The sequence below is a fragment of the Malaclemys terrapin genome, chromosome 6, assembly GCF_027887155.1.
Source record: "Malaclemys terrapin pileata isolate rMalTer1 chromosome 6, rMalTer1.hap1, whole genome shotgun sequence".
Lineage (NCBI taxonomy): Eukaryota > Metazoa > Chordata > Testudines > Emydidae > Malaclemys > Malaclemys terrapin.
In genome coordinates, this window is record NC_071510.1 from 134,306,596 (window position 1) to 134,328,187 (window position 21,592).

The window sequence follows — 21,592 nt, forward strand, 5'->3', positions numbered from 1 at the left end:
TATCTGGTCCTGGTAACTTATTACTGTTAAATTTATCATTTAGTTGCAAAACCACCTCTATTGACACTTCAGTCTGGGACAGTTGCTTATATTTGTCACCTGAAAAGAATGGCTCAGTGTGGAAATCTCCCCCACATGTTCTCCAGTGAAGACTGATGTAAAGAATTCATTCATCTTCTCTGCAATGCCTTGGCTTTCTTGAGTGCTCCTTTAGCACCTTGATCATCCAGGGGCCCTACTGATTGTTTGGAAGGCTTCCTACTTCTGATGGACTTAAAATTTTTTGCTGTTAGTTTGTGTCCCCTTATCTAGTTGCTCTTCTGATACTTACGTGGTCTGCCACCTTATACTTTTACACTTGATTTGCTAGAATGTATTTTTCTCACTAGGATTTAATTTCTACTTTACTTTATTCGACATTGGTGAGGCCTCATCTGGAATACTGTGTCCAGTTTTGGGCCCCACACTACAAGAAGGATATGGAAAAATTGGAAAGAGTCCAGTGGAGGGCAACAAAAATGATTAGTGGTCTGGAGCACATGACTTATGAGGAGAGGCTGAGGGAACTGGGATTGTTTAGTCTCCAGAAGAGAAGAATGAGGGGGGATTTGATAGCAGCCTTCAACTACCTGAAGGGGGGTTCCAAAGAGGATGGAGCTCGGCTGTTCTCAGTGGTGGCAGATGACAGAACAAGGAGCAATGGTCTCAAGTTGCAGTGGGGGAGGTCCAGGTTGGATATTAGGAAACACTATTTCACTAGGAGGGTGGTGAAGCACTGGAATGCATTACCTAGGGAGGTGGTGGAGTCTCCTTCCTTGGAGGTTTTTAAGGCCCGGCTTGACAAAGCCCTGGCTGGGATGATTTAGTTGGGAATTGGTCCTGCTTTGAGCAGGGGGTTGGACTAGATGACCTCTTGAGGTCCCTTCCAACCCTGATATTCTATGATTCTATGAAAAGGATACCTTTTTGCCTCTAACCACCTCTTTTACTCTGCTGTTTAACTATGGTGGGATTTTTTTGGTCCTCTTACTATATATATATATATATATATATATTTTATTTGGGGTATACATTTAGTTTGAGCCTCTATTATGGTGTTTTAAAATAGTTTCCATGCAGTTTGCAGGCATTTCACTCTTGTGACTGTTCCTTTTCATTTCCATTTAACTAGTGTCCTCATTTTAGTATAGTTTCCCATTTAGAAGTTAAATGCTACTGTGGTGGGTTTCTTTGGCATTTCTCCCCTCTACAAGGATGTTAAATGTAATTACCTTATGGTTGCTATGGAGCAATTTAGCTATAGTCGCCTTGTGGACCAGATCCTGTGTCCCCTTGTGGGTTCCAGGACAAACTGCCCCAACAAGCTGAGTTTAGAAATTTTATCTCTGCATCCCTTCATGAGGTGACGTACCCAGTCAATATGAGGATAGTTGAAATTCCCCATTATTGCATTTTTTGCCTTTTGTAACCTCTTTTTTTTCCTGCTTGTTTCACATTTTCAACACAGTTCTGCAATTTGACGGGGGGGGGGGGGGGGTGTCACAGCCCACAAGTATAAATTCACACAGGCATTTCTCAAAGAATAACAGTTACTGGTTAGTAACCTTTCTGTTTCCTTTCCCTACATCAGGGGTAGGCAACCTATGGCACGCGTGCCGAAGGCGGCACATGAGCTGATTTTCAGTGGCACTCACACTGCCCGGGTCCTGGCCACCGGTCCGGGGGGGCTCTGCATTTTAATTTAATTTTAAATGAAGCTTCTTAAACATTTTAAAAACCTTACTTACTTTACATACAACAATAGTTTAGTTATGTATTATAGACTTATAGAAAGAGACCATCTAAAAACATTAAAATGTATTACTGGCACGCGAAACCTTAAATTAGAGTGAATAAATGAAGACTCGGCACATCACTTCTGAAAGGTTGCTGACCCCTGCCCTACATAATAAAGGGTAAACAGTAGCAGTGCACAAAATCCCACTATCCAGGGTGCACTTTTATCACAGGTATTTGTGGCTTTTATTACTTCAGGGAAAGATATCAGCTGTCATCCCCACCCTTGAATCAATCATAAGCATCATGCTACTGCAGGCTGTGGCTGCAGTAAACACTGTGGAAGAGCAGAGGGCCCGCTGGGAGAGGAAACGTAGCCGGACAGCCAAGGAACTGGTGGAAACGGAGCAGAAATACCTGGAGCAGCTGGACTTGGTGACCACAGTGAGTATCAGGGCTTCCTCATGATGTAGTGACACCCTGATGTGTGGTTTCAGAGTAGCAGCCGTGTTAGTCTGTATCCGCAAAAAGAAGAACAGGAGTACTTGTGGCACCTTAGAGACTAACAAATTTATTAGAGCATAAGCTTTCCGAAGAAGCGGGCTGTAGTCCACGAAAGCTTATGCTCTAATAAATTTGTTAGTCTCTAAGGTGCCACAAGTACTCCTGTTCTTCTTTTTCCTGATGTGTGGGTGTCCAAGGGCTAGTAGGTCCCTTTTTGCCATCCGTCTTGTGAGGGGTTCCCCCCTGGGTGCCACCTGGTACTGGGGTATCACTGAGCCCTCTGACTCTCCAGCTTGGGCTCCCTCTCACACTGCTGCTGTGACAAGCTGCAGACCCACTCCCGTTCCTACCACCAGCATTAACACAGGTAGAGACAGACCCAGCTGCAGTTCCATGAAGGCTTTCTGACCAGCCACTGCATGAATCAACAATAGAGAGGCTACAGCCAAGATAACCTCCAGCTTCTCAGGCATGCACCCCTTCTGGAGTATAAACCCTAAATTATACCGTCTTGCGCTGCACACGGAACTGTACAGCATAACCTACAGTTCGCCCCTCCCTCAATGTGGAGAGGAAATACACCACCTCCTGCCTCTTGAGCTAAGATTCCCAAGCACTTCACTCCAAACTTACTGGTTTAGATTAAAACATAAAATAAGTTTATTAACTACAAAAAGATAGATTTTAAGTGATAGCAAACAGATCAAAGCAGATTACCTGGTAAATAAGCTTAGTTTGCATTTTTGTTTAACATACTAGAAGGCTAGGATTTTAATTAACAATTTCTTACCCTGACTGATGATACAAGCAGGCTTGCAGATTCTCAAGGCACAAGCTGCACTTGTTTTGCAGCTTGGGATCCCCACCCCTGGTTCCAAGTCCTTTTCTTTTGGAGGCTTCTCTGAGGTGTTCAGTTGTGTGGGAGTGAAGAACAACCGATGATGTCACTCCCTGCCTTATATAGCTTTAGCATATGGCCGGAACCTTTTGGGGAGAAAACATTGGTATACATGATGGAGTTCCATGTCATGTGGCCTGGTCACATGCCCTTGCATACCTTGTTGAATCATAGCAGCCATTATTTACAGGCTGTCTGGAGCATTCTCAGGAAGGCTCACCTGGTGGGGATAAGCTTCTCCTAAGGCCTATTGTTCTTCCTAATGGCCCATTACCTAGAATAGGCCCTTCACAACCAGCTATCTAGACTGGAAGCATTTTGCCTAGTGAGTGTCACCCAGGTGTGATTGCATGTGAAATACAGACACATTGTCAATATTCATAACTTCAGATAGAAAAATGATACATTCATACAGATAGAATAATCATATTCAGCAAATCATAACTTTTCCAATGACCCCTTACATGACCCATCTTGTACAAAATGCATCATAATTATGCCATAATCATATCGTAATAATATTATGTTGAATATGGGGTGTAGAGTCATACCCCCATTCTTCTGTCTTGGTAGGGTCATACTGGAGGTCACACAGCAGCATTCTGACTGCCTTTTTCATAGAGCAGGGGGCAAACTCTTGCTGTACGCTTTCTTTGGGATTGAGAAGTGTTTGCTTAATTTCCTGAGGTTTGTATGATTTCTGTGTGGCTAGATTGATAGATTATAAAGCCAGAAGGGACCCTGATGATCTCTGATTTCCTCTGTAACACAGGCCATAGGACTTCCCTGAACTAAGTTCTGTTTAAACTAGAGCAGTTCTTTTAAAAAATAAATCTAGACAATCAAATCTTGATTTTTTGTTTGTTTGTTTTAAATGCCAACGGTAGAGAATCCACCACAATCCTTGGTAATTTGTTCCAATAGTTGGTTACATCCACTGCTAAAAATGTGCTCCTTACTCCCAGTCTGAATTTGTCTAGCTTCAACTTCCAGCCGTTGTTTTACCTTTTGTCTACTAGATTGAAGAGTCTTCTATTACCAAATTTCTGTTCCCCATGTAGGTACTTATAGACTATGATCAAGCCTGTCATAGTGTGCCTGATCCATTTAGGAGGAAATGGGACCCGTCTCCTGTGGCTAAGTAGATACTTCTGTGGGTCCAGTTTAGCTATTTGAGTACACCTTGGGCTAATTAAATTGAAGTTATCAGCTCCAGTTGGGGAGGGTCAGGAGCACGTTCTATAAAGAGGAAATAGGAAGAGAAGGGCTGGAGAAGACCCTCTCTGGGGTTAGAGAGGCAGAACTGTTTGGAGCAAAAGCTCAGGCAGGGGCAGCTGGAAAGGGTTCCCAGAATCTCCCAGAGGAGACAGAAGCCCACACAGGGTGGGTTGTAGCTGTTTGGGACAATGGTTTAAACGCAGGATAACAAGGACTGTTTAAGTACTGCATTTGTCAGGGGACACCATGAAGCGGAGAATCTGGCATTCCTCCATTGGCAGCCAGAGTGCCAAAAGGCTTAAGAAGGGTCTGGATGAACAGCCAGTGATAAGAAGTCACCTGAGATCATTTGAAGTTGTACCTTTTTGAGTTTTTTGTTAAGATTATGGCTTGGGGTGGGACTAGAACTCTGTAAACCAGTGTTTCTCAACCTTTTTGTGCTGGCAACCTCCTTTGGACTTAAAAATAAATGAATTGTGACCACCACCCCCATTAACACTTGAAAAAATTGCAACCCTCCCCCAACTTTAAATATCAGTAAGTAAATTATTAATAATACTTGGGCTGGCGTTAGGGGGTGGCAAGCAGGGCAATTGCCTGGGGCTCTACGCCAAGGGGGGCCCCGCAAAGCTAAGCTACATGCTTGAGCCCTGGGCAACAGGGGGCTGAAGCATGTAACTTAGCTTTGCGGGGCCCCCTATCACATGGGGCCCTGGCAATTGCTCTGCTTGTCACCCCCTAACGCTGGCCCTACACTTGTGACCCCTCCCCCCCCACTGTAAACCCAGTGTTTACAGCAGAAACCAATAAATGACCTAGAGTGATTTGTGAAAGTTGCAGAGATGCATACCTGCCACTAGGGGTATCAGGAGGCTTCAAACTGTTAAAAAGTTGCCATTTAATCTTCTCTTGAAGTTAAAAAGGTTGAGCTCCTTGAGTCTTTTGCTGTAAGGCATGTCTTCTAATCCTTTAAACATTCTTGTGACTCTACTCTGGACCTTCTGCAGTCTAGCAACATCCTCTTTCAATTGTGGGCACCAGAACTGGACACGATATTCCAGTAGTGGCCACACCAGTGCCAAATACAAAGATTAAAAATGCTTCTTATGCCAACTTGAGATTCCTCTTGTTTATATAATACAAGGATCATATTTGCTCTTTTGGCCTCAGCATTGCAATGGGAGCTCGTGTTCAGCTGATTATCCACCATGGCCCCCAAATCCTCTTCAGAGTCACTGCTTCCAAGGATGAAATCCCCTATCCTGTAACCATGGCCTGGACTCTTTGCTCCTAAATGGATAACTTTACATTTAGCCACATTGAAACACATTGTTTGCTTGCAACCAGTCTGCCAAGTGATCCAGATAGCTCTGTAACAGTGACCTGCCCTCCTCATTATTTACCACGCCTCCAATCTTTGTGCTATTTGCGAACTTTATCAGTAATGATTTTGTTTTCTTCTAGTTCATTATTAAAAATGTTAAATAGTTAAGGGCCAAGAACTAATACCTGCATGACCTAACTGGAAACATAGGTACTCAATGATGATTCCCCATTTACGATTGCATTTTGAGACTTGTCATTTAGCTATCAGAGGGGTAGCCATGTTAGTCTGGATCTGTTAAAAGCAACAAAGAGTCCTGTGGCACCTTACAGACTAACAGACGTATTGGAGCATACGCTTTTGTGGGTGAATACCCACTGCATCTGACGTCTCTTAGTCTATAAGGTGCCACAGGACTCTCTGTTGTCATTTAGTTAGTTTTTTTTAATGTATTTAACATGTGCCACGTATATTTGTATATCATTCTAGCTTCTTAATCAGAATATTGTGTGGTAACAAGTCAAATACCCTACAGAAATCTAGGTCTATTACATTACATTGTCAAGAACAAACCATGTAAAATCAACCTAATGTCCTCCTTTGACAGAGTAACAAGCCTTGAAGATAGGGGGAAGCAGTACATATGAAATATCTCAGCTTCAGTAAGGCTTTTGATATTGTTTCACATGACCTTATCATAAGCAAACTAGGGACATATAGCCTAGACCAGTGGTTCTCAACTGGGAATATGTGTACCCCTGGGGGTACGCAGAGGTCTTCCAGGAGGTACATCAACTCATCTAGATATTTGCTTAGTTTTACAACAGGCTACATAAAAAGCGCTAGCAAAGTCAGTACAAACTAAAATTTCACACAGACAATGACCTGTTTATACGGCTCTATATACTATACACTGAAATATAAATACAATATTTATATTCCAATTTATTTATTTTATAATTATATGGTAAAAATGAGACAGTAAGCAATTTTTCAGTAATAGTGTGCTATGACACTTTTGTATTTTTATGCCTGATTTTGTAAACAAGTAGTTTTTAAGTGAATTGAAACTTGGGGTATGCAAGACAAATCAGACTCCTGAAAGGGGTACAGTAGTCTGGAAAGGCTGAAAGCCACTGGTCTAGACAATCTTTCTATAAGCTGGGTGCACAACTGGTTGGCAAACCGTACGCAGAAGTTATCAATGATTCGCAGTCAAACTGAAAGGGCATATCAAGTGGGGTCCCGCAGGGGTCTGTCCTGGGTTTGGTTCTATTCAATATTTTCATAAATAAGTTGGATAATGGCATAAAGAGTACACTTACAATACTTACAGACAATACCAAGCTGGGGGCGGCAGAGGGGAGGGTTACAATAATTTTGGAGGACAGGAATAGAATAATGACCTTGACAAACTGGGGAAATGATCTGAAATAAATAGGATGAAATTCAGTGAGGAAAAGTGCCCAAAACTCAAAAGGTAATAATAACAAAAAAATTTTAAGTACATCAGAAGCAGGAAGCCTGCTAAACAGCCAGTGGGGCCCCTGGACAATCGAGATACAAAAGGAGCACTTAAAGACGATAAAGTCATTGCGGAGAAACTAAATGAATTCTTTGCTTCAGTCTTCACGGCTGAGGATGTTAGGGAGATTCCTAAACCTGAGCCGTCCTTTGTAGGTGACAAATCTGAGGAATTGTCACAGATTGAAGTGTCACTAGAGGAGGTTTTGGAATTAATTGGTAAACTTAACAGTAACAAGTCACCGGGACCAGATGGCATTCACCCAAGAGTTCTCAAAGAACTCAAATGTGAAATTGCAGAACTATTAACTATGGTTTGTACCCTGTCCTTTAAATCAGCTTCTGTACCCAATGACTGGAAGATAGCTAATGTAATGCCAATATTTAAAAAGGGCTCTAAGGTGATCTCAGTAATTACAGACCGGTAAGACTAACGTCAGTACTGGGCAAATTAGTTGAAACAATAGTAAAGAATAAAATTGTCAGACACATAGAAGAACATAGATTGTTGGGCAAAAGTCAACATGGTTTCTGTAAAGGGAAATCATGTTTTACTAATCTATTAGAGTTCTTTTGAAGGAGTCAACAACCATATGGACAAGGGGGATCCAGTGGACATAGTGTACTTAGATTTCCAGAAAGCCTTTGAAGAGGTCCCTCAACAAAGGCTCTTACGTAAATTAAGTTGTCAAGGGATAAGAGGGAAGATCCTTTCATGGATTGAGAACTGGTTAAAAGACAGGGAACAAAGAGTAGGAATAAATGGTAAATTTTCAGAATGGAGAGGGGTAACTGGTGGTGGTCTCCAAGGGTCAGTCCTAGGACCAATCCTATTCAACTTATTCATAAATGATCTGGAGAAAGGGGTAAACAGTGAGGTGGCAAAGTTTGCAGATGATACTAAACTGCTCAAGATAGTTAAGACCAAAGCAGACCATGAAGAACTTCAAAAAGATCTCACAAAACTAAGTGATTGGGCAACAAAATGGCAAATGAAATTTAATGTGGATAAATGTAAAGTAATGCACATTGGAAAAAATAACCCCAACTATACATACAATAGGATGGGGGCTAATGTAGCTACAACTAATCAGGAAAGAGATCTTGGAGTCATCGTGGATTGTTCTCTGAAGACATCCACGCAGTGTGCAGCAGCAGTCAGAAAAGCAAACAGGATGTTAGGAATCATTCAAAAAGGGATAGAGAATAAGACGGAGAATAGCTTATTGCCCTTATATAAATCCATGGTACACCCACATCTTGAATACTGCATACAGATGTGGTCTCCTTATCTCAAAAAAGATATACTGGCATTAGAAAAGGTTCAGAGAAGGGCAACTAAAATGATTAGGGGGTTGGAACGGATCCCATATGAGGAGAGATTAAAGAAGCTAGGACTTTTCAGCTTGGAAAAGAGGAGACTAAGGAGGGATATGATAGAAGTATATAAAATCATGAGTAGTGTGGAGAAAGTGAATAAGGAAAAGTTATTTACTTGTTCCTATAATATAAGAACTAGGTGCCACCAAATGAAATTAATGGGCAGCAGGTTTAAAACAAATAAAAGGAAGTTCTTCTTCACACATTGCACAGTCAACCTGTGGAACTCCTTGCCTGATGAGGTTGTGAAGGCTAGGACTATAACAGGGTTTAAAAGAGAGCTAGATAAATTTATGGAGGTTAAGTCCATGAACAGCTATTAGCCAGGATGGGTAAGGAATGGTGTCCCCAGCCTCTGTCAGAGGGTGGAGATGGGTGGCAGGAGAGAGATCACTAGAACTGTTAGGTTCACTCCCTCTGGGACACCTGGCATTGGTCACTGTCGGTAGACAGGATATTGGGCTGGATGGACCTTTGGTCTGACCTAATATGGCCATTCTTATGTGCACAGTACTACATTTAGGAAGAAATAATCAATTGCACAAACACAAAATGGGAAATCACTATATAGGAAGGAGTAGTACAAAAAGGATCTGGGGTCACAGTGAATCACAAATTAAATATGAGTCAACAATGTAATACTGTTGCGGGGGGGGGGGGGGGGGTAAATATCATCCTGAGATGTATTAGCAGGAATGTTGCGAGCAAGACATGAGAAGTAATTCTCCCACTCAACTCAGCACTGATAAGATCTTAACTGGGAGTACTGTGTCCAGTTCTGGACAGCATGCTTCAGGAAAGATTTGTACAGATTGGAGAAAGTCCAGAGGAGAGCAACAAAGGTCTAGAAAATATGACTGATGAGGAAACATTTGGGGGGAAAAAAAAAGGAGTTTGTTTAGTCTGTAGAAGAGAAGACTAAAGGGGAACATAACAGTTTTAAGTACATGAAAGGCTGTTATAAAGTGGAGCGTGATAAAATTTTTCTCCTTATCCATTTAGGACAGGACATAAAATAATGGGCTTAAATTGCAATAAGGGAGTTTAGATTAGATATTAGGAAAAACTTCCTAACTGTAAGGGTAGTTAATTAGTGGAACAAATTAACTAGAGTTGTCATTAAAGGTTTTTAAGAACAAATTAAACAAACACCATCTGGACAGTCTAGATAATCTGGCTTCAGTGCAGGGGACTGGAGTAAATGACCCATTGAGATCCCTTCTAGTCTTATGCGTCTATGATTTTATGATTGCCTTACCTTTATCAGCCAAACTTAAACCAGTGTCCCTAAATCCAGTATTAATTATATTCTTTTAATTATTTATCAATCGAATCCTGTATCACCCATTGCTTTTCTTTTCCTGGAATCTATATTGGGCTGACACGCCTATAATTGCCGAAGTCATCCCTTTACCCTTTTTTAAATTGGTTCAACATTAGCTTTCTGCCAGCCCTCTGTAACTTCCCCAGTATTCTAAGACTTATAGAAAATTGACATTAATGGTCCACATAGCTCCTCCACCAGTTCTTTTGGGATTCTTTGATGTAAATTATCTGGACCTGCTGATTTTAAAAATATCTGACTTTAGTAGCTGTTACTGTTTAACATCCTCTTGACTTACTGTTGGACTAGAAAGATAATGATTCATAGATTCATAGATTCTAGGACTGGAAGGGACCTCGAGAGGTCATCGAGTCCAGTCCCCTGCCCACATGGCAGGACCAAATACTGTCTAGACCATCCCTGATAGACATTTATCTAACCTACTCTTAAATATCTCCAGAGATGGAGATTCCACAACCGCCCTAGGCAATTTATTCCAGTGTTTAACCACCCTGACAGTTAGGAACTTTTTCCTAATGTCCAACCTAGACCTCCCTTGCTGCAGTTTAAACCCATTGCTTCTTGTTCTATCCTTAGAGGCTAAGGTGAACAAGTTTTCTCCCTCCTCCTTCTGACATCCTTTTAAATACCTGAAAACAGCTATCATGTCCCCTCTCAGTCTTCTCTTTTCCAAACTAAACAAACCCAATTCTTTCAGCCTTCCTTCATAGGTCATGTTCTCAAGACCTTTAATCATTCTTGTTGCTCTTCTCTGGACCCTTTCCAATTTCTCCACATCTTTTTTTAAAATGTGGTGCCCAGAACTGGACACAATACTCCAGCTGAGGCCTAACCAGAGTAGAGCGGAAGAATTACTTCTCGTGTCTTGCTCACAACACACCTGTTAATACATCCCAGAATCATGTTTGCTCTTTTTGCAACAGCATCACACTGTTGACTCATATTTAGCTTGTGGTCCACTATAACCCCTAGATCCCTTTCTGCCGTACTTCTTTCTAGACAGTCTCTTCCCATTCTGTATGTGTGAAACTGATTTTTTCTTCCTAAGTGGAGCACTTTGCATTTGTCTTTGTTAAACTTCATCCTGTTTAACTCAGACCATTTCTCCAATTTGTCCAGATCATTTTGAATTATGACCCTGTCCTCCAAAGCAGTTGCAATCCCTCCCAGTTTGGTATCATCCGCAAACTTAATAAGCGTACTTTCTATGCCAATATCTAAGTCGTTGATGAAGATATTGAACAGAGCCGGTCCCAAAACAGACCCCTGCGGTACCCCACTCGTTATGCCTTTCCAGCAGGATTGGGAACCATTAATAACAACTCTCTGAGTACGGTTATCCAGCCAGTTATGCACCCACCTTATAGTAGCCCCATCTAAATTGTATTTGCCTAGTTTATCGATAAGAATATCATGCGAGACCGTATCAAATGCCTTACTAAAGTCTAGGTATACCACATCCACAGCTTCACCCTTATCCACAAGGCTCGTTATCCTATCAAAGAAAGCTATCAGATTGGTTTGACACGATTTGTTCTTCACAAATCCATGGCTGGCTGTTCCCTATCACCTTACCACCTTCCAAGTGTTTGCAGATGATTTCCTTAATTACTTGCTCCATTATCTTCCCTGGCACAGAAGTTAAACTAACTGGTCTGTAGTTTCCTGGGTTGTTTTTATTTCCCTTTTTATAGATGGGCACTATATTTGCCCTCTTCCAGTCTTCTGGAATCTCTCCCGTCTCCCATGATTTTCCAAAGATAATAGCTAGAGACTCAGATACCTCCTCTATTAGCTCCTTGAGTATTCTAGGATGCATTTCATCAGGCCCTGGTGACTTGCAGGCATCTAACTTTTCTAAGTGATTTTTAACTTGTTCTTTTTTTATTTTATCTGCTAAACCTACCCCCTTCCCATTAGCATTCACTATGTTAGGCATTCCTTCAGACTTCTCGGTGAAGACCGAAACAAAGAAGTCATTAAGCTTCTCTGCCATTTCCAAGTTTCCTGATACTGTTTCTCCCTCTTCACTAAGCAGTGGGCCTACCCTGTCTTTGGTCTTCCTCTTGCTTCTAATGTATTGATAAAAAGTCTTCTTGTTTCCCTTTATTCCTGTAGCTAGTTTGAGCTCATTTTGTGCCTTTACCTTTCTAATCTTGCCCCTGCATTCCTGTGTTGTTTGTCTATATTCATCCTTTGTAATCTGTCCTAGTTTCCATTTTTTATATGACTCCTTTTTATTTTTTAGATCATGCAAGATCTCGTGGTTAAGCCAAGGTGGTCTTTTGCCACATTTTCTATCTTTCCTAACCAGCGGAATAGCTTGCTTTTGGGCCCTTAATAGTGTCCCTTTGAAAAACTGCCAACTCTCCTCAGTTGTTTTTCCCCTCAGTCTTGATTCCCATGGGACCTTACCTATCAGCTCTCTGAGCTTACCAAAATCGGCCTTCCTGAAATCCATTGTCTCTATTTTGCTGTTCTCCCTTCTACCCTTCCTTAGAATTGCAAACTCTATGATTTCATGATCACTTTCACCCAGGCTGCCTTCTACTTTCAAATTCTCAACGAGTTCCTCCCTATTTGTTAAAATCAAGTCTAGAACAGCTTCCCCCCAGTAGCTTTTTCAACTTTCTGAAATAAAAAGTTGTCTGCAATGCAGTCCAAGAATTTGTTGGATAGTCTGTGTCCCGCTGTGTTATTTTCCCAACATATATTTGGATAGTTGAAGTCCCCCATCACCACCAAATCTTGGGCTTTGGATGATTTTGTTAGTTGCTTGAAAAAGCCTCATCCACCTCTTCCACCTGGTTAGGTGGCCTGTAGTAGACTCCTAGCATGACATCTCCCTTGTTTTTTACCCCTTTTAGCCTAACCCAGAGACTCTCAACACTTCCATCTCCTATGTCCATCTCTACCTCAGTCCAAGTGTGTACATTTTTAATATATAAGGCAACACCTCCTCCCTTTTTCCCCTGTCCATCCTTCCTGAGCAAGCTGTACCCATCCACACCAACATTCCAGTCATGTGTATTATCCCACCAAGTTTCAGTGATGCCAACAATGTCATAGTTGTATTTATTTATTAGCACTTCCAGTTCTTCCTGCTTATTCCCCATACTTCTTGCATTTGTATATAGGCATCTAAGATACTGGTTTGATCTTTCCTCCCAGTTCTGTCCTGACCCTCCTTTCTCTCTGCCAATATAGCCCACACTCCCTCTCGTTTCCGACCCATCTCCCAGGTCTCCATGTTCCCCACTTACCTGTGGGCTTTGCTCGCCTGTCCCCGTCGAACCTAGTTTAAAGCCCTCCTCACTAGGTTAGCCAGTCTATGTCCAAATAAGGTCTTTCCCCTCCTCGAAAGTTGAACGCCATCTCTGCCTAGCAGTCCTTCCTCGAATAGCATCCTGTGGTCTAGGAAGCCAAAGCCCTCCTGGCGACAGCATCTTCGCAGCCAGGCATTCACCTCCATGATGCATCTGTCTCTGCCTGGGCCCCTACCTTTGACAGGAAGAATCGAAGAGAATACCACCTGCGCTCCAAACTCCTTCACCCGTACTCCCAGAGCCCTGTAGTCACTCTTGATCCGCTCAGTGTCACACCGCGCAGTATCATTTGTGCCCACATGGATGAGTAGCATGGGGTAGTAGTCAGAGGGCTGGATAATCCTCGACAATGCCTCCGTAACGTCTCGGATACAGGCTCCCGGCAGGCAGCATACCTCCCGAGATGAAATGTCAGAGTGACAGATGGGCGCCTCCGTCCCCCTCAGCAAAGAGTCTCCGACCACCACTACCCTACGTTTCCTATTCGCAGTGGTGGCAGCAGACCTCCCAGCCTTAGGGGTACGAGGCGTCTCCTCCTTTACTGTAGGGGGTGATTCCTTCTTTCCTGTATCAAGAAGAGCATAACGGTTACCTATTACCATGGCAGGAGGGTTCGGAGCAGGGGTGGAGCGCTGCCTGCTGCCAGAAGTAACCAGCTGCCAGTGTCCACCCTGAGCCATCTCCTCCTCCACCAGTGGTGTATCAGCAGTCCTGTGTACTGGGACAGCTACCTCAGCTGTCTCCACATGGACACTGTCGAGGAATTGCTCGTGGATTTGGATGCTTCTCAACCTAGCCACCTCCTCCTGTAGCTCTCCCACCTGCTGCCTGAGAGATTCCACCAGCAGGCACCTCTCACATTGGATGGTCCCCCCAGCCTGGATATCAGTAAGTGGAAATTGCAAGTTACAGTCTCTGCAAAACCACACCAGGATCTGGGTAGAAGCATCCATGCTCAGGCGCTCTGTCTGGCTACAGGCACAGGTGGAGGAGACAGAAGCAGTGCTGGCACAGGTGTTGCGGGTCTTCCTAACCATCGTAAGCCTCCCTCTGTCAAACTCCGGTCTGCAGCCCCCGTCCGCTGAAAGGGTTGTTAAGCAAGATGAGACCATATCATCTGGCTTTTTTCCAAATAAACAGGAGAACTTATTGAACACTTCCTTTTCTGCATTATTATTGAAAATCCTAACATACTTAAACCAAAAAAAAAAACCCCTCCAGCTGTGTGCAGTCTACCTCTGTTCATGGCTCTGAGACCTGTGACTTTTCAAATAAATTTGTGCTGGCCAGGGTCCTCCAGTGCAGTGGCACGGTTGCTGGTATGAGGGGGTTGGCCCAGAAAGTTTGATGGTCTGGTGAGGAATAAACTAAGTTTATAAGGAAGGTGATAATAATCTCATTTGTTGCCGTGAAACAAAATAAGAGACTATAAAGCCCTAAGGGTTGCTGACCTTTTCCTGGGGGTAGTGGTGGGGCTGCCTTGGGCGCTCATCACCTGTGTATGGTGATGGGGAAAGACATTCACTGAGGAATAGCCTTATCTTCTTGATGCCAGTAGGGTAGGAGCTGTCTTATGCTTGCTTTCACTGCTGTTGAGGGTGGGGGAGGGAGGTGTCTGCGGTTTCTTGGCGTTGCTGCAGGCTGAGTGTAGCTGCTTCCCTGTGTAGACTGTGGGGTATAACCCTTCTGTGTACTTCTCTTTCCTGGTTAGTATTTTGTGACAATTCTGAAGGCCAAAGGGACGCTGCAGCCAGCTGTGCGGGAAGTCATCTTTGGGCTCCTGGAATCCATACATTGCACCAGCCAGTAAGTGACCAGCTTGAGGGAGTACCACACATGGGTGGGAGAGTGGGTGGGTGGGAGATAACTAATCTTGGTGGGGCTTGGAGATGTGCCCAGGGAGCTGCTGACCTGTGCACATCTATCCAGATAGCCAGAATGTCCCTAGCTATGAGAAATATTTGGTTATTTTAAACACCTTGATCGATCGGTCCTTCCACCCTCATATAGATTGTGCCAATCACAACACATCTTCCATTCTTCTTGTATCCTGGCCTTCCTTCTCCATGTGCGGCCATGTCTTTTCACGATAAAATCTTCCCATCTCTTTGGAGGTCAGCCGAGTGGTCGTTTCAATTCCCGTGGGTACCACTCGGCAACAGGCTGCAGTCCATCGATTGTCAATGAGCCTCTCTATATGCCCGGCCCATCGCATTTTACTATGCCTGCTCTCAATGACGTCCCGCACTCCACTTTGCTGTCTGATCACTTCACTGGGGACTCGGTCGCGGATTTTAAACAACAGTCTGTTAAGGGGAGGGCCTTTATAGGCCTCCATTTCCATACTACACAGATGGCCTATTTGGGAGGGAGGTAAGCTGGTATTGAGAGACATAATTCTTTGTCCATCTCAGTCTAGCCAGGTTGAAAACTAATCATGCTGTTTATTGTCTTGTAACCTGTACTGCCAGCTGAGAAATATATAGTTTGTCTCCATTCCTGGCCCAGATGCTTTTTACCATGTCAGCTCAGAAATTAGAACATTTGCTACGTCCTGAAAACGTTTGTTATTTGGGCTGTTCCCCTATTTACCTGATCTGCCATAAAAATAAGAAAAAAAGTATGTGAAAGAGAGGCTACTTTTGACCTCAGTGAAATCATGTACTCCTCATACTTTTTTTTCTTATTTTCGTATATCATTTTACGGGTGGTGATTTTACAGGTGTAACTAATTTTAGAGAAGGGCTAATTTTGTATTTTAATTTGTGTGTTTAAAATTTGTTTCTGTTTTTTGGAGTTGTTGATTCTAATTTTTTTTTTAATATTAGCCATAAGCTATTGCACATATAAGGTACTATATTATTAAACTAAACTATTAATATGCCTACCCACATGCTGATCACTTGCTGGGTAGAGTTTTTTTAACCCTAGAAAGTGAGTTTTCCAATGTTTTAGAGAATATTCTGTTTAGTTCCCACTGGATCCCTTGAGTATGTATCCTGGATTTAATTTCTGGGTGTGAGGGGGGTGACAGACCCCAAAATGATGGCTAGAACAGGGCTTGAACTAGAGGGAGCCAAGGCAATTTTGGTTATCATGTAGCCCTCTCAGTGAGCTGCTGTCCTTGCACACAGGATTCTGCTGCTTCACTTGGAGAGAGGACACTTGGAGCTAGGATTGGAGGGTTTCTGTCAGAAGCTGGAGCTGTATGGCCACTATGCTGAAAACTTGGAGCAAGCTAAGAAAACCCTGCAGGTGAGTGCCCCCTCTGCCCTTCTTCTTGTGTTATGCCACTCTTCTGGCATAGCTATATCCCCTCTTTCATTCCAGAGATAGCAGTGAGGGACCAATTGTTTCCTGTTCCAAATTGTTGCCCCCCTACACCCCCCCCCAGCCCATGATGAAATATGCAATACTTATTTAGCACTTCACGCTTCCAAAACTAGAGATTTAAAGAAAGGGGGATCATGAGGGAGTACAGCTTTTCCTCTTCTAAAATCAAGAGTTTCCCTTCTGGTTTGGGGGAATTTGGCTCCTGCTCCTCCTCTGGTAGGCTCAGTGCGAACTCACCGGGCAAGGGAATTTGAAAAGGGATCATTAGGAAGGAGGAGCGTAGGCTCAGTGCAGACTCACTAGGCAAGGGAATTTGAAAAGGGATCATTAGGAAGGAGGAGCTGGTGTTTGGCTGGAGAATTACCAGAGCTCCTAGCCTTTCCCATTACTGGGTAAAGCACCAAGAGAACCCTGACAGGGGGACTCCCAGCTAGAATATCTTTCCTTTGCCACCTCCTCAAATCTACCTTCTCCTATAGGAGAGGGGAAAGAGACCTCCCTTCCATTCTTGCCAAGTCCCTCTCAAAACACGTAGTATGTCTTACATAAAATCCTCTTTTAAATTACTTGTATTCTAAAGTTAGGTAAATTGCATGAAGGATAAAAGTCTTCCTCAGAAGGACCCCCTTTTCCCTCTGACTTTTTAAAATTTTTAAATCAATGCAGATTTCCCAACTCCTGGAGACACTGAGGTGGGAAGCACCAAGGATGTGCTTTTGCCCACCTCTGGGTGCACGCATACATGAACTCTGTTGGCCTCCTTGGAGGATAGGAATATCTCTGATACACTTGTCTTTAGTCTTGTCACCATAAGATGATGCAAAGCTGCATCTCCACATCATATTAAGCTGGTGATAAGTGCCACTAAAATTAGTGAGCTCTTCACTCCTATATCTACTTTAGACCCTGCTTTATAAGTGTTTATAAGAACTAGTTTATCTTTCTCATGCACACACATACATTTATGAGGTGGGTCAGTACAGTTACCCTCTCTGAAACTGGGAAATAGTGGCTTGGAGAGGGAGAAGTGGCTCGCCGAATGTCATAAAATCAGTTGGTGTCAGATGGGTTTAGATAGGACTTGGGAGTTCTGGTTCTTCTTCAGGTATGTGTCAGTCTGGATCCCACTCTAGGTGTACATGTGTCTCATGCACAGGACCGGATATTTTTTGAATAATCCCATCAGGGTGGTGGATGTTCCCAGTGACTCTTCGTGCTTTTTTACAGGGCATAAAAGGGGGTGCTGGACCCTTACTGAATAGGGGAGGCAACCTAGTGACACATAATTTGGAAAAAGCTGAAATACTAAATGCTTTTTTTTGCCTTGGTCATCACAGGCAAGGTCAGCTCCCAGACTGCTGCACTGGGCAGCACAGTATGGGGAGGAGGTGATCAGCCCTCAGTCGTGAAAGAACAGGTTAAGGACTCTTTAGAAAAGCTGGACATGCACAAGTCCATGGGGCTGGATCTAATGCATCCAAGGGTGCTGAGGGAGTTGGCTGATGTGATTGCAGAGCCATTGGCCGTTATCTTTGAAAACTCGTGGCGATCGGGGGGAGGTCCCGGACGATTGGAAAAAGGCAAATATAGTGCCCATCTTTTAAAAAGGAAAGAAGGAGAATCTGGGGAACTACAGACCGATCAGCCTCACCTCAGTCCCTGGAAAAAATCATGGAGCAGGTTCTCAAAGAATCCATTTTGAAGCACTTGGAGGTGAGGAAGGTGATCAGGAACAGTCAATATGGATTCACCAAGGGCAAGTCATGCCTAACCAACCTGATTGCCTTCTATGATGAGATAACTGGCTCTGTGCATATGGGGAAAGCATGGACATGATGTACCTTGACTTTAGCAAAGCTTTTGATATGGTCTACCACGTTATTCTTGCTGGCAAGTTAAAAAAGTATGGATTGGATGAATGGACTATAAGGTGGATCGAAAGCTGGCTACATCGTCAGGCTCAATGGGTAGTGATCAATGACTCAATGTCTAGTTGGCAGCTGGAATCAAGTGGAATGCCCCAGGGGGCTGTCCTGGGGCCAGTGTTGTTCAACATCTTCATTAATGATCTGGATGATGGGATGGATTGCACCCTCCGCAAGTTCGCAAATGACACTACGCTGTGGGAGAGGTAGATGAGCTGGAGGGTAGGGATAGGGTCTAGAGTGCCCTAGACAAATTGGAGGATTAGGCCAAAATAAATCTGATGAGGTTCAACAGGGACAAGTGAAGAGTCCTGCACTTAGGATGAAAGAATCCCATGCACTGCTGCAGGCTGGGGACCGACTAGCTAAGCAGCAATTCTGCAGAAAAAGACCTGGGGATTACAGTGGATGAGAAGCTGGATATGAGTCAGCAGTGTGCCCTTGTTGCGAAGAAGGCTAATGGCATATTTGAGCTGCATTAGTAGGAGCATTGCCAGCAGTTCGAGTGAAGTGATTATTCCCCTCTATTTGGTACTGGTGAGGCCACATCTGGAGTATTGCATCCAGTTTTGGGCCCCCCATTATAGAAAGGATGTGGATAAATTGGAGAGAGTCCAACAGAGGGTAACAAAAATGATTAGGGGGCTGGGGCACATGACTTACGAGGAGAGGCTGAGGGAACTGGGTTTATTTAGTCTGCAGAAAAGAAGAGTGAGGGGGGATTTGATAGCAGTCTTCAACTACCTGAAGGGGGGTTCCAAAGAGGATGGAGGTAGGCTGTTCTCAGTGGTGGCAGATAACAACAAGAAGCAGTGGTCTCAAGTTGCAGTGAGAGAGGTCTAGGTTGGATATTAGGAAACACTATTTCACTAGGAGGGTGATGAGGCACTGGAATGGGTTACCTAGGGAGGTGGTGGAATCTCCATCTTTAGAGGTTTTTAAGGCCCGGCTTGACAAAGCCCTGGATGGGATGATTTAGTTGGTGTTGGTCCTGCTTTGAGCAGGGGGTTGCACTGGATGACCTCCTGAGGTCTCTTCCAACCCCAATCTTCTTTGATTCTATGATCCTCTCTCAGTTCCTTCTTTACACCGTGGCAACGAGATGGAATCCAGCTGGTGTCTCACCCACTACACCTTAGCTCGGGCTTGAAGACCTCGAAATTTTCTGAGTATCCTCAGAACAACCTATCACCGTAATCTGTTCTATTACTTGTTTGAATCAAATGTTGCTGCTCAGACCACCCTGTACATTCCCTGCTTTCCCCCCCCCCCCCCCCCCCCAACACACACACAGGAACTAAAAATGTGGGACTCTAAACGCAGGTGTTTTTAGCCTTGCCCATCCTCTGGACTAATTCCTCTAAACAATAGGCACAGCAGGTGTGTGTTCTGCTTAGGAGAATCCAATATCCTAAGCAGGTGCTTGGTCTGCCTATCTTTCTCCGCAAGGACTGTCAAGTCCTAAGATACACCTCCTGGATCAGATAGAGCCTGTTTTTTTCTGGAGCAAAGACCCTTCTAATGCTCAAGCCCACGTTGTCCAGCAATCAATCAAGGAGGCAGGGAACTCTGAAGACCTCCTCAGAGAAAAATGACGCTGAGACAAGACCTGGTGCCGGCATTGACATTGGTACTGGCATTCCCTCTAGTACTGAAACCACTAACAGTCTCGACACTAAAGTTGATACCTCAGAAGTCGAAGCAGAGTGCAACAATCGGCTTCTCTGAGCACTGGAGTGGGAGCTTGAGAAGGAGGTTAGTGTCCTCTCAGAGGCACAAGAAAACGTTAGGGAAACAAGCTGGCCAGGTCCTGCATGATGTTGAGGACTGGCAAGAAGAAGCAGACTGTGATGCAGCAGGCTCCGCTGGGTCCACTACCAGCAGTGTCCCTGCCAATGTCGACTCTGGCAGAACAGACTCAGAATGCACAAATACTGACACAGATTTTGGTACTGACAGCACTCTACCAACAGCATCGCCTATGGAGGAGGTGTACCATTCCTCTCCATCCCCAGAGCACACTTTTTTTCTTGTTTCTCCTCCAGTGTTCCCTTTAATTTTTTACATCCATGTGAAGAATTAATTTTGTTGTGTGCACCAATATGGAGGTGATGTGTGATGCATGGGGCTTAGAGGGAACTTAGCTCCCCTCTAAGTTCCATAAGGGCTGCCACTGAGAAACTTCTACAGAGCTCAACCACTGATCCAGCCAACAACCCATTGGCCACTGATACACATACAGGATGCCACCATGGCCCTATTGGGGCCCACCTTCACAAGCCTGAAGGAGCTGGTGCCTGCCATTATGGAGGAGGAGAAAATCCACTTACTCAAGAGGCTTTCCTAGCAAGATCTGTCACTGGAGCACCAAAAGGAGCAAGATTCAGAAGTGTGCCAATATCCTTTGTCACTTCCTAAGGATCTATCTTCATCTTTGCTGAATGAGACGGTAGACCTGGCACTGGATGATTTCAAGGCTTTTCAGGAGTTCCTTGTGCAGATTTTTGACACCTTGGCGATAGAGACTGCAGTCATCTCTGAAAAATCCCACAAGTTATTTGACATTTTCTGTTGGCCCTGCCTGCCCTTCCCATAAATGAAGGACTCCTAGATCCAGTGAGAACTCTGTGGTAGACACAGTCATTATAATACCAACATCAAAACTAATTGAGAAATGGTACCTACCAGTTACCCCCTTGAGGTTTGAGTACTTTTATACCCATGCCAACCCTGGCGCCTAGTTGTCTTGACTATTCAAGAGAGGTCAAGTTCTATCAAGAGCATACCAAAACACAAATATCCCAAACATTTAGATCTGTTTGCAAGAGAACTGTACTCATTGGCTTTACTTCAGTTGAGGGTGGCCAACTACCAGGCCTTACTGGGCAAATATGATTTGACTAGGGACAGCATGACACCCTTTGTGGCTAAGCTTGCTCATGAGAGCAGAGAGGAACTAAAACACATAACACAGGAAGGGCAATTGCTGGCCAAAATGGTCTTGCAGACAACAGTGGATGCCTTGGATATCATGGCTGG

At 43.9% G+C, this 21,592-nt stretch overlaps 1 protein-coding gene across 2 annotated transcripts in view; it reads left to right on the forward strand.

Annotated features, from left to right (window-relative positions):
• Window positions 1–21,592, forward strand: part of ARHGEF39 (Rho guanine nucleotide exchange factor 39) — a 94,514-nt gene that overhangs the window by 28,833 nt on the left and 44,089 nt on the right. For both annotated transcript variants that reach the window (XM_054031898.1, XM_054031896.1), the window contains 3 exons: window positions 2,035–2,220; window positions 15,007–15,101; window positions 16,430–16,550. In XM_054031898.1, coding sequence (XP_053887873.1) covers window positions 2,083–2,220; window positions 15,007–15,101; window positions 16,430–16,550 — 354 coding nt within the window. In that variant the 5' untranslated portion in view covers window positions 2,035–2,082. The remainder of the gene's footprint in view (window positions 1–2,034; window positions 2,221–15,006; window positions 15,102–16,429; window positions 16,551–21,592) is intronic.